The sequence below is a fragment of the Pipistrellus kuhlii genome, unplaced genomic scaffold, assembly GCF_014108245.1.
Source record: "Pipistrellus kuhlii isolate mPipKuh1 unplaced genomic scaffold, mPipKuh1.p scaffold_m20_p_14, whole genome shotgun sequence".
NCBI classification, from domain to species: Eukaryota; Metazoa; Chordata; class Mammalia; order Chiroptera; family Vespertilionidae; genus Pipistrellus; species Pipistrellus kuhlii.
The window spans coordinates 31166056-31178289 of NW_023425449.1; the positions used below are offsets into that span (position 1 = coordinate 31166056).

At 37.4% G+C, this 12234-nt stretch overlaps 1 protein-coding gene across 7 annotated transcripts in view; it reads left to right on the forward strand.

Moving 5' to 3' along the window:
• Nucleotides 1–12234, forward strand: part of CSPP1 (centrosome and spindle pole associated protein 1) — an 81647-nt gene that overhangs the window by 48702 nt on the left and 20711 nt on the right. For all 7 annotated transcript variants that reach the window (XR_006741586.1, XM_045581460.1, XM_045581462.1 and 4 more), the window contains 4 exons: nucleotides 82–229; nucleotides 5215–5367; nucleotides 8507–8619; nucleotides 11994–12143. Coding sequence is in view for 6 of the 7 variants with exons in the window: in XM_045581460.1 (XP_045437416.1) it covers nucleotides 82–229; nucleotides 5215–5367; nucleotides 8507–8619; nucleotides 11994–12143 (564 nt within the window). In the remaining variant the exon portion in view is untranslated. The remainder of the gene's footprint in view (nucleotides 1–81; nucleotides 230–5214; nucleotides 5368–8506; nucleotides 8620–11993; nucleotides 12144–12234) is intronic.

A 12234-nucleotide genomic window follows, 5' to 3' on the forward strand; every position in this document is an offset into this window, starting at 1 on the left:
AGTAAGGAAGATGAGTTATAACTAAGTTTTTGTATCAGAGTACTTGTAAGCACTTACTGTGACATTTCTTATGTTGTCAAGATTCTGGAAAGAGAACAGAGAAGGAAGAAAGAACGTCAAGAAAAGAAAGAATATGAAGCGAAGCTGGAGGCTGAGATGAGATGTTACAACCCCTGGGGGAAAGGTGGAGGTGGTGCTCCTCTCAGGGACCCCGAGGGAAACCTGATAAGTATGTTGTTCCCATTGATTTGTTGTTTTCAAAAGAAACATTTATTTATTTTTAGTTTTTATAGCTTCAGTATTAAAAACAGTTACCTTAAAAACGATTAAAATTAAAAACCATCTAAGAAAAAACACTTTCAGTATTTGACAGACAAAAAGATAATACTAATCAATAAGATATAAAGACCAATAGAAAATGGGTGAATATATATATTGAGATAATTAATAAGAGAACAAACATATCTCAGCCTCATGAGCAAAGCAGTACCAATTAGATCAATTAAAATTATCTGAGAGAAAATTATCTGAGATTCCATTTAATGCCATTTTATTTTTTAAGGCACTCATTTTTATGGAATTGTAAATTCATATAATTGAAAAGTTTTGATTGATTTTGGTTTTATGGTATTAGAAACAATTATTTTTAACTTTTAAAAAGATTGGGGAGCAGAAAGTAGTGGGATCATAGCCTGTAAGGCAAAGTCTCTATTTATTCAGCTTATTGCAAAAAAGGTATTTTGGCAAATATCTCCATGACAACACCTTAGAAAGCCTTGCTTATTCAGAGTACTATTCATTTATTTTTTATTATAAATTGCCTATCTCTTATGATGATAACTCAGTTGCAGAGAAAAGCTCATGTTGGCTAAACTAGTTATTTACCTAAACTAGTTACAATTTAAAAAAACTTCCTAGTAAAAGTAATAAAACACTTATTACAAGGGTTTAAAAACACACACACACACATACAAAAACAAACTAGTAAGATATCTTTAAAATAAGTGATATGGAATAGTTTGCAAGGGATGCTGTATTTAAGTCATGTGAAAAAGGAATGAAAAATTTAAGTACTACTTATATATTATTTAGCTGTAGGTAACATCTACTTTATCCGCAGCCTAAGAAATTGTTCAGGGAGTAGAATTGTTTTCCACTGTGAATATGTGACATTTTCTTTTGTTATTTTGTTTGTTGCAGAATTATTCTTATAATGCTTGGAATTTTATGTTAAACTAGAGGCCTGGTGCATGAAATTCCTGCATGGGAGGGTGGGGAGAGGGTGTCTTTCAGCCCATTCTGCACCTCTCCAATCTGGGACATCCCTCTCACAATCCTGGATGCTGGCTCCTAACCACTTGTTTGCCTGCCTGCCTGCCTTTCTGCCTGATTGCTCCTAACAGCTTCTGCCTGCCAACCTGATCAGCCCCTAACTGCTTCCCTGCTGGCCTGATTGCCCCCAACTGCCCTCCCCTGTTGCGACCCTCCTCCTCTGCCAGGATTTGCCTCCACATGAGGCAGCAGAGATGCTGGGACTGGCTTCCTCCGTGCCACGTGGAGCTGTGGACCCCCAGGCCTCACCACGCGCCTTGCCCCTGGGCCCAACCTCCACTGTGTGTGCAGCCATCTTGTGGTGGCCATCTTGTGATGATGTCGCCTGCGAGATAAAAACCACCTAGGCTTTTATTAATATAGATGATATGATTTACATTTGAAGTAAAGGCCCCTTTTCAGTGACATCTTTGCTGTTCGCAAATTACACTCCTGACAGATGTGCCTTTCTTATTTTTTAAGCTGATTTAAAAACTTTTATTATCTCACAGAAGCATAGACAAGGAGTGACGATTGATTAATCATTTTTTTTCCAGTTAAAATAAATGTAGATTTTTTTTTATTGTTTAAGATATTACAAATAGTAGTACATAAGTCTTTTATTTTTCCTTTCCCACTGACCTATACCCCACTGACCTATACCCCACTTACCTATACCCCCTCCCCGTCACTTGCCCTCCTCTCCCGCCCCCCGTGTCTTGAGTCTGCTGGTTGTGCTTATATGCATGCATGCAAAGTCCTTAGTTGATCTCTTACAGTATAGATTTGTTTTGATTGTTAAATCTGATGGTTTTATTTCTTTAAGAAATAATTTTGTACTCTGCTGAATCTTAATTTTATTTTTATATAAATACAATGACTTCTGAGAGGATCATGTATAATTACAATGTGTATTATTATTATTCATTGTGACTTCTCATTTATGTAGATTGGTCTTATGCTGTTCTAGTGAACTGGATGACAATGAGATTTGATTTCCCATTTAAATTACACCGTTTTTGTGACTTTTTTAGGAACTTCAATTTTCCTATCATCTTTCTATTTTTATTTTCCTCCATATCCAGACAGAGCTCAGGATTTGATAGTGATTTCAGGAGCACCTAGCTAATTCTCACTTTACCAGTCCTTGGCACGTGGTAATTTTCTGGTAATCAGCTTTTCTATGTGCTTCCACCCATTTCCTCCTCCTTACATTTTCAGTTATTCCACTCCTTTCTTCCTTCCATTAGTTACTTGTATCCTTAAACACAAAACTCTTGACCTTGTTATACTTCCCTTATATAAAGCACTTCCAAAAAGTAGTCTGTTCTTGTTGCTGCCAGTGTTGCCTCTTACTCATTCATGTTCCATATTATGAATTCTAGCTCCCACCATTCGACCGATGCTACATTTCAGAATTAACTGGTCCTTATTTGCATTTGATGGCTTTAATTGGTATTGGTCCTCCTCCTCTTTGAACTGTGTTGACCCTTCCTTCCTTCCTTCCTTCCTTCCTTCCTTCCTTCCTTCCTTCCTTCCTTCCTTCCTTCCTTCCTTCTTTCCTTCCTTCCTTCCTTCCTTCTTCCCTCCCTCCCTCCCTCCCTCCCTCCCTCCCTCTCTCCCCCCCTCCCTCCCTCCCTCCCTCCCTGCCTCCCTTCCCCCCTTCCCTTCCCTTCCTTCCCTTCCTTCCCTTCCTTCCCTTTCTTCCTTCCATTCCTTTCCTCCCTCCCAGATGCTGCCCTCTCTTCAGTTGACATGTTCATTTGGATGCATTTTTGAACGGGTTAAATGCTTCGAGGTCTGTGAACATGATCTTTGTTCTAGGATTGTCTTCTGATCCCGTGTTTTCCTTGAGTTAGATATGTTCTTCATCCGTTCTCTCCTACCTCATCTCGTCTACTCCGTGAATGATCCTCATATAGCTCTTCCTTTGCCCCTGACCACTTATAAAATTCTCTTCTCCACTTTCGACCTGTCTTCTGAATCTTTGTACCTGAGGCTCGGTGATTACTTACATCTAGCATGCAAAACCAAACTTCACTTTGTGAATCCAGCTCATCGTTGCCTTTTCCTGTGCATGCATCATAATTATTATCATTCAAACTGAAAAATGCTGAGTGGTGGTTTGTTTTTTTTTTGACTCTTCATATCCAGTCTGTTAATAAGACTATAGGTTTGCTGCTTCAGTGTTTGAATTCTCTTTGTTTTCATTCATGTTACCACCATAAATTGAGTTTTATAATGTCTTGTTTGGGCTTTTGCCATTTCTTCACAACTACTTCATTCTGCTTTGTTTTTCACTCCAAGTTATATGCATCAAAAGTATTATTATATACTCAAATCATATTTTGTACTAAAAAATCAGTGAGGATTCTGGAATCTCACTGGCTGAGTTTATATTCTTGCTGTGCTATTTACTGGCTTTGTAATCTTTGGTAAAATTAATTTAGTTTTCTCATCTGTAATATTGGGGTGAAAGTAATAGTACCAGGTCATATAAGTTATGTAGAATATAGAAATAGTGATTATTAAATGTTAGCTACCATGATTATTAGTACTACTTTTATAACTACCAAAACTGCCTCTACTCCCATGTGCTTCTGCAGAACAGAATTGAGGATCATCAGTTTGTATTTCAGAATGGGCATCCAGCCTGCATTTTTCCATTTGTCATCGCTTTTTTACATGTATTTTGTGCTCTAGTCTAGCTGGCGTACCTTACTGCTGTCGGAACACTTCATGTTTACCCCCGTGGAACTGTTTCTCACGCTGTTCGTTCTTTCTTAGACTTTCCCACCCACTTCACTTTGGAACTCTCAGTGCGTCCTGTCCTGAATGTTGCAACAGGATCTGAACTTTACGGTTCAGAACTCTCCTTTGGTAACACTCACATGTTATTTGCCATATTCTGTATGGTATTCTAATTGAAACACACCCTTGAACATAAATAGTTTTTATATCCGCTTCCAGTTTGCTTTCATTGCTGCAGTACTGTTCAGATTGTGTGTGGAGAACTACTTTTTGTTTGTTAAAGCTTTTGAGTTCCTTCAGTCACTCAGATCTGTTTGCTGGTTGTTTGAACCAGTCCTACATGTTCAGATTTTTGGGGTATAACAAATCACCCTACATGTAGCATTTTACAGTAACAAACATTTATTATCTTGTAGTTCTGTGGATCAGTATTTGTGAGTGGGTTAGCTGGCTGGTTCTGTCTCAGGGTCCCTCATGAGTTGCAGCCCAAGATGTCAGAGGCTTGCCTGGTCTGGAAAGTCTGTTTCCAGTCTGCCCCTCACATGGCTCCGGAGGCCGTAGTTTCTGGTCCCAGGGCCTCTCCCTATGGCTCCTTCGGAGTCCTGGTGATGTAACGGCCGGCTTTCTTCAGAGTGAGTGAGGCAGAGATCAAACAGTGTGGAACCCATTATGTCTTTTTATGCAGGAGCCTCGGAAGTCATATACCTTTGTTCCGAGATACCCTATTTATAAGAGTGCGTTACAAACAACGGCCCACACTCGAGGAGAGGGGAAGGGAGAATTGTCAAAGGGTTTGTGGATATGTTTTAAAACTGCACAGATTATATTTTCCCATTAGGAACGCTGATGATCTTGGGTAAAATTCACTATGACTTGTTTGAATTGTTGCTATGTTTTCTGTATTAAAGAGAATTCAGGTTCTGAAGTAACAAGAGATAAATATGGTTTTTCAAAGATCTATATATTCTTAAGATCTCTACTTTTTGAGTTTGTTTTATAACATTATTTTCTAAAAGTCTTCTAAGTTTTCAGGGCACCAAGATATTGTTGAATTATTCCAGCTCTGTCCTGTTGTTGTTTTTTCACATGTATGAAGCAAACTAATTATAAAATGTGTTTATTAAAATAAATGGCTTATTTTTCCCCTCTCAGCTGATTTGAATAAGATGCACAGACAAAATGTAGATGCCTACCATAACCCAGATGCACGACCAAGTGAAGATAAAAGGGCTGTTGTATCTCTAGACCAAAATTTAGCCACTTCGAGTGCTGAGAGCCTAGAAGATTCTGCAAATAAAAACTCAGGTGTTTAATCACATTCTATCTTTTCTCTTACATTTCTAAAATTGTTCAGTAACATTTCCGTTCTCTGATGAAGTCTTACTGTATTGAGAATTTGGTTACTCTGAGTCAGGAAGCATAACATGTTATTTGTGCTTTTTATACCTTTTCTTCACAGGTATTTTGAAAAAAGTGAATAAGGAAACATAGATTGCTTCTTAATACTGTTTCTTCTCAGCTTTATAATTTGCTTATGCATGTTTTAGCTGCTGCTAACATTTCTATTTTGCTATAAAGGAACATAGTCTTTTTACACATTGTTTTTTATACCCATAACTATTTGAATTGGTGAGAGATATCAGATGTGGTATGACAAATTGTACAATAAAATTAATTTTTAGCTTGTTTTTTAATAATCATTTGCTCTCCCTTGTAAAACCACAATGTACAAAGAAATGAATAATTAAAAGTTTAATTTGATATCAAGTCACATCTCTCCCTTTTTAGCAAATAATTTTGCAACATCCATCAATTAAAAGTTCCAGAAATTGAAAATTACTCATCTTTCTTTATGACTTGCCAGAAAAAATTGGCATTATTTTTTTCTCAAAGGCCTATAAAAGTAACCAGTTATTTGCTACAAATTCTGCTTTTCTACTTTCAAAAAAGTTTTGATGTTAGACTAGAAAAGAACTTTACATTAGGAAGGCCTTTTAAAATACCTTGGACTAAATTTTTTAATTTTATTTTTAACCCTTAAGACTTTTTTGCCAAACTGACTAGAATCACTATCCTTGCATCTTTCAGTCCTTAGATGGCAGCGCTCTGCGCAGCCTTTCTTAACACTCAGGAGGTGGAGAGTGTGTGGTTTCTGTGGGCAGCCTGTAGCACTATTGGATCGCTAATTATCAGAAATGCTTTCTTTGATCCACATAGATTTTGCCCTGTGGATTCATTTTAAATTTTGGGAGCACTAAACTTTTTTTTAAAATATATTTTATTGATTTTTACAGAGAGGAAGGAAGAGGGATAGAGAGTTAGAAACATCGATGAGAAACATCGATCAGCTGCTTCCTGCACACCGAAGGGGATGTGCCTGCAACCAAGGTACATGCCCTTGACCAGAATCGAACCTGGGACCTTTCAGTCCGCAGGCCGACGATCTAGCCACTGAGCCATACCAGCTAGGGCGGGAGCACCAAACTTTTGATTTTGATTATTGATTTGATTCTCACTCTGGGTCTATAATTAATCAATGTGCAGTAGAATCATCAAAATGCCTTTTCATTTTATTGCTGCTAAGAGAATTTGGCTTCTTTCGTTTATCATTATTTTTCTCTTCATTTGCCTTTGCTTCTCGTAGTCTGTATTGAGATCTCAGTGCTACAGACCCGATGCTCTGCTCGTTTCTTCCGCACCCTGTACTGTTCACAGTCTGTTTCAGTCTCGCACTTTCTGTCTTAGTAACAATCACTTCGCTCCGCTTACCAGCAAGCCCTGGGAAAATAAACAGTTTGTATGACTCCTTCCCAGGAAACAACACAAGCATGATGGCTAAACATGCTCAGCAGCATTTGTTGTCCATAGCCTTTCTGCACACCACCAGGGTTCCCCTCATGTTTTGTGAGTTGAAATTTTCTAAATTATTTTTCATTCCTTAAAAACCTAAAATAGACCTTTTGAATGCAATATTTATCCAAAGTCACCTAACTTGTTGCTATGCCATAATATATGTGTATGAGTATATGTGTATGTGTACACACATGTATAAATTTTGTGTATTTATACAAGTGTGCACATGTTCATATGTGGCATTAATATTTAAAGGCCTTAGGGAACTTGAATATATCTAAAAGTTGAATGTTATAACGTGTGCTTAAGGCTCATGATATGCTAATGTTTTGTCTGTTTTGAGGTCTTCCTAATGTTCATCTCCTTCCCTTACGGTTCTTGGATGAAGAACCATATTTATGAAGTCCATACTAATTTGGCTTAAATTTATTTTGTAGCTTATCATGATGTCTAGATATATTTCCATGTACTTTGTGTAGAACAAGTGTTTACCTGTGATTTTAATTTTATAATTTATTATAAATGTTTAGAAGAATTTATCCTTGTCTTTGATAATATTTTTCTCTAATTGCCCCAAAGACTTAGAATTTGAGTGATCATTGAAGTGAAACATACCATTCAATTTTATTTTGCTACCAGCTTTTATACCATAGCATAATATTATAATGTATAAGTATTGATTTGGCTGTCTGCTGATCTATTCAAATAAGTATTCATAAATTTACAGAGCAAAGAGACCTAAATAGCAGCCCAACTCTCAAACAGTCAGCCTACACAAACTATATGAGTGAGAGAAAATAAATGTTTTAGAATGATGGTACAAAGAATGAGTCAGTACATAAAAATGATATAAAAAGTTATATGAAGCTTAAATTTAAATACAATTTTTTCTTTCTGCATTCATAGAGACTCCTGAGATATAATTATTTTTCAACTTGATTTTATAAAATATTTTCCCTTCCCAGAATGTGTAATACTACTTATAGGTAATAGATAACATTTATTATTCATGTTTATGTCCCAATTGGCTAGATAGAATTTTTAAGTAAAAATTATTTTAATGATTATGTCATTTAAATTTTAAAGATTTTAGATTTTACTTTATTATTTATTTTAATCATGGATGAAAGACTTGGAATTACTGATATTTTAAACAACTTAGATATTTTTTATATTATGTACATAATACATTTAACATAATTAAGCAGTTTCTTAAGAAAAGGATATTTACATACATGAGAACTTTATTTTTTCCCCTCTCCATAAATTTTACTTTAAAGCATTTCCTATAATCAGATTTGATTAGCTATTACTTTTTATGTTTTCTTGGTGTCTTTAAGATACAGATATATTAGGATTTTTCAGCTATTAATTTTATTTTAGTTACACACGTAACTTTTTCTTTCACACCTTATTTTTCACTTGGTCTTCAGATTCTAATCTCAGCCTTCCTTTTTGATTGTAATCTCTGGATTTCCATATTTAGCACATTCTTTCAAAATATGAATTTAATAGCTAACTCTTCATTCCTGACTGTTCACTTTTTCTAAGCATTGTCTAATGGTATGTTTTGGCAAATTTCTCTTTCCAGGACACATGCACATACAGAGCTCTCCTTTTGCTCGGGGAAATGTATTCGGTGAGCCCCTAACTGAGCTTCAGATTAGACAGCAAGAATCATACAAGAATTTTCTTCGGTTTCAGGTGAAATGTTTATTTGATCATAGTTTCAAGTTTCATAAAGGTTTTAATGAACTGAACTTGCAAAGATTTTATCCACGTGATTAATAAATTTTAAAGTGCCAAGCAGTTATCTACAATTTGTAATATATATATCAGATATGGGTACTACTAAAATTATGTCACTTAATTTGAAAAAAAGAATAAGGAGACAGGTGGTATGCCAGTTGACTTAATCTTTTCTAAACTTTATTAAATCACTAATTGTTAAAGAGTGCTGAAATTTCTAAAACTGAAGGTAATAAAATATTCACCTTTAGGTATAGAATTACTCTTTCTAGATGCTTATGTGTTAGTAGAATGTAAATAATATTCCCCCCAAAAGATTTGATATTCTTGACTCAGTAGTATACATTATAAATAAATTAAAATACGATCTAATCACTATTGCATTTATTTGCCGCATTTATGTATGTAAACAAATAGCATTTAAAATATTAGAAATGCCCAAAGGAAGGCACTTGTGAATCCAGTGTTTATTGAACAGACTTCTCCCATACTGTGCCCACCCTTGTGCCGAACACTAGGGGGCGCACCCGAGATGGAGAGACCTGCCCATGAGGGACTCGGCTTCTTCTCCCCTCCCTTCACCTCTTCTCCACCCACACTGACATTGCAGGGTCAGATTAATTCTGGGGTCTACTTAATCTTCCTTTCATAGGACTTCACATGTTACTGGTTGTCTTTTCTTCTTTTTACTCAAACCCTGGTGTAGTTGCTTTTCTTTTCTACAGCAATTTCCAAGTTCCTTAGCCTGACATTTAAGGCTATCCAATCTAATCCCAGCCTCTTAAATTCCTCTAAAAGAGATTCTACTCAAATATGTTTCCTTTCTAATTCTAATTTTGTGGACCCTTACCTAAGGAAATGGCATAATAATGCAGCCTTAGGATGCTGTGGCATTAGTGTTTAGGATCTATTATTGGGAGGTTTAAAACATTGGAAGCGGTTATTTTACTGGAGTGGTGACTGTGGAAATGATGGAAAGGCCTTTCTCATGAATGACAGAATGAATAGAGTTACAGAATACCAGAAAGTGGAATCTGAGGCCCCAAAGATATTGGCCGCTCAAGTCAGGCAGCAGCATTTTGGGGGTTACAGAGTTACTGGTTGAACTTGTAAGATCCTGTCGTATGTTGCCTATACTGACAGCAAGTAGAAATTCAAGTAGTTTCTATTGTACTTAGCAAGTGTTACATGGTCTAGGGTAGAATTCAGGAAAAAACAAATATTGTAAATATATAGCTTGTTATTGTTTATAAGATACTTTTACATAAAATATCTCATTAAACCTCAAAACTCTCTGAGAAAGGTGTTTTATGATGTGCAATTAAAATACAGGCAGAGCGGCCGTCTATGATGGTAGAGCTAGGAATTATGAGGCCACTGCTGGAACCCAGGTCTCACTTCAGCATCACATCTGTAGGAACAGAACTTACAGTTCTAGGGAATTTTTCCCTCTGGAAAAATCTAATGGGGACACTTTGACTATTTTAGTTTCAGCGTAAGTCCAGCTTTCAGTTCTCCCACCTGTAAACCCTTAGTGTCAAATGGTGGTTTTCATGTTTTCTTTTACCAGTCTCTTAACTGTCCCCATTTTTTCACCCTCAAAGTCTAATCCAGAACTAGCTAAATGATATCTATTATTACTAGCAACAGTAGTATAGTGTCAGACAGATATAACTCCAAACTTAAGTGTTAAAAGAGATGCTGTAGGCCGGGACTGGTTTGGCTCAGTGGATAGAGCATCGGCTTGCGGACTGAAAGGTCCCGGGTTCGATTCCGGTCAAGGGCACGTACCTTGGTTGCGGGCATATCCCCAGTGGAGGGTGTGCAAGAGGCAGCTGGTCGATGTTTCTCTCTCATCGATGTTTCTAACTCTCTGTCCCTCTCAATTCCTCTCTGTGTAAAATCAATAAAATATATTTAAAAAAAAAAAGATGCTGTAAAATGTTCAGATCTGTGCACGAGATGGCCTTGGCTCCTTATCTGCGCCACAAATGTAAGTTATGCACAGAAGTCTTCACGTGGTTAAAATTTGGTAAACAACACGTGAGTGTTTAGGCACCATTTTTAATTAGAACTTTAAAAATAAAACATTTACTGAACTATTTGTAGAACCTTTGAAGTGATTTTGAATTATAATTTGAAAAGCACTCACCCAGCAGCAGCTTTCCTCTCTCTGATGAGGACTGTAGCATTTCTGTCGGAACGACATTTCTTGGGGCTCGTTAGATGTGTGACTCCTTAATGGAGAAGTGACCCTGATGGTGACTTTTTCTTCTGAGTGGGAAGAGTGGGGAACTGAGTGTTAGATGTGATGTTCTGCTGTATAGATCATAAGTGATATTTTCTCTAGGTACATGATACTTGGAGAAAAGATTACATGCACACTGCTTAGTACTGAATGTTAGGATTGTGCATATTTACCGGTGTTGTGAGAAAGAAGAGTTGGAAAAAGCCCTAGCTTGCGCAGTCATTGGACATGTACAAAGATTAAAGTTCTTACAGCTCAAAACATCGGCAGCGCTAGACATACGGTGTGGAAGTTAGAGGCAGTGCGGGCAGGAACGGTAAAATAATACAGATGGCCATAATTAACGTGTACTTAAGAGGAACTGAAACCTATTGAGTACCAGTGTGCAGGCTTCCTTCCCTACTTCAGTCTTGGAGGCTGCAGGCTCTCTGAGAGTCCCTCCTGCCAGAACGTGGACTCTGCCTTAGAATGTCCCCCAGAGCGACATCAGCACTGCACGCCCCAGGGCCATTCCAGGTGGAACCTTGTGCTGAGTCCTGGGGGCTGAAGTCCTACCTTATACTCGCCAGTAGATAAGACGGGAGGGGGATCTTGCGTAAAGAATGGTTGGATGCTGCAGCACTGATGTGCTGTTCAGGACACTAACCAAGCCAGGGAGCTGAGACCTCTGTCAGTTGCTACAGAATAACACAGACATGGATTGCTCCCTCAGTGCCTCCCCTTGAGGAGGAGCAGGAGCGCTCGCTTTCTCCACATGCATTTTCTCTACGTCCGTTCTGTGAGCACTCCTTTGACATGTGGGCATTAATATCTCTTTTTACAAGAGGAGGAAACTGAACAAGAAAGTTTCTTAAGGTCTCATAGTTTGTAAGTATTTGCTGGAGCTAGAATGTTACTCCTAGCTCTTCACATTACACTAGGTAGCCTTCCTAATAAAATACAAGAAATGAAATGTTTAGGAAGTTATTTTAAGTTGCAGAAAGAGGATACAAATGTTGAGTTCATAGGTTACTAGTAAAAAATAAGTGGCATTCCAACCTGGTAGTAGTTTACAAAGAAATAACTATGCTTAATTCTTTAGATAGAGGAGAAGAAACAGAGAGAGGAAGCTGAGCGTGAGAGACTGAGGATTGAAGAAGAAAAAGAAGAAAAGCGGCTGGCAGAACAGCGGGCGCGGATCCAGCAGGAGTACGAAGAGGAACAGGAAAAGAAACGGGAGAAAGAGGAGGAGGTGCGTTTTTCCCACTCCAGCTTTCTGTTAGTCTGAAGTGAATTGTTATTCCGATTTAAAAGATATATATTACTTACAGAGGAGACCAGTC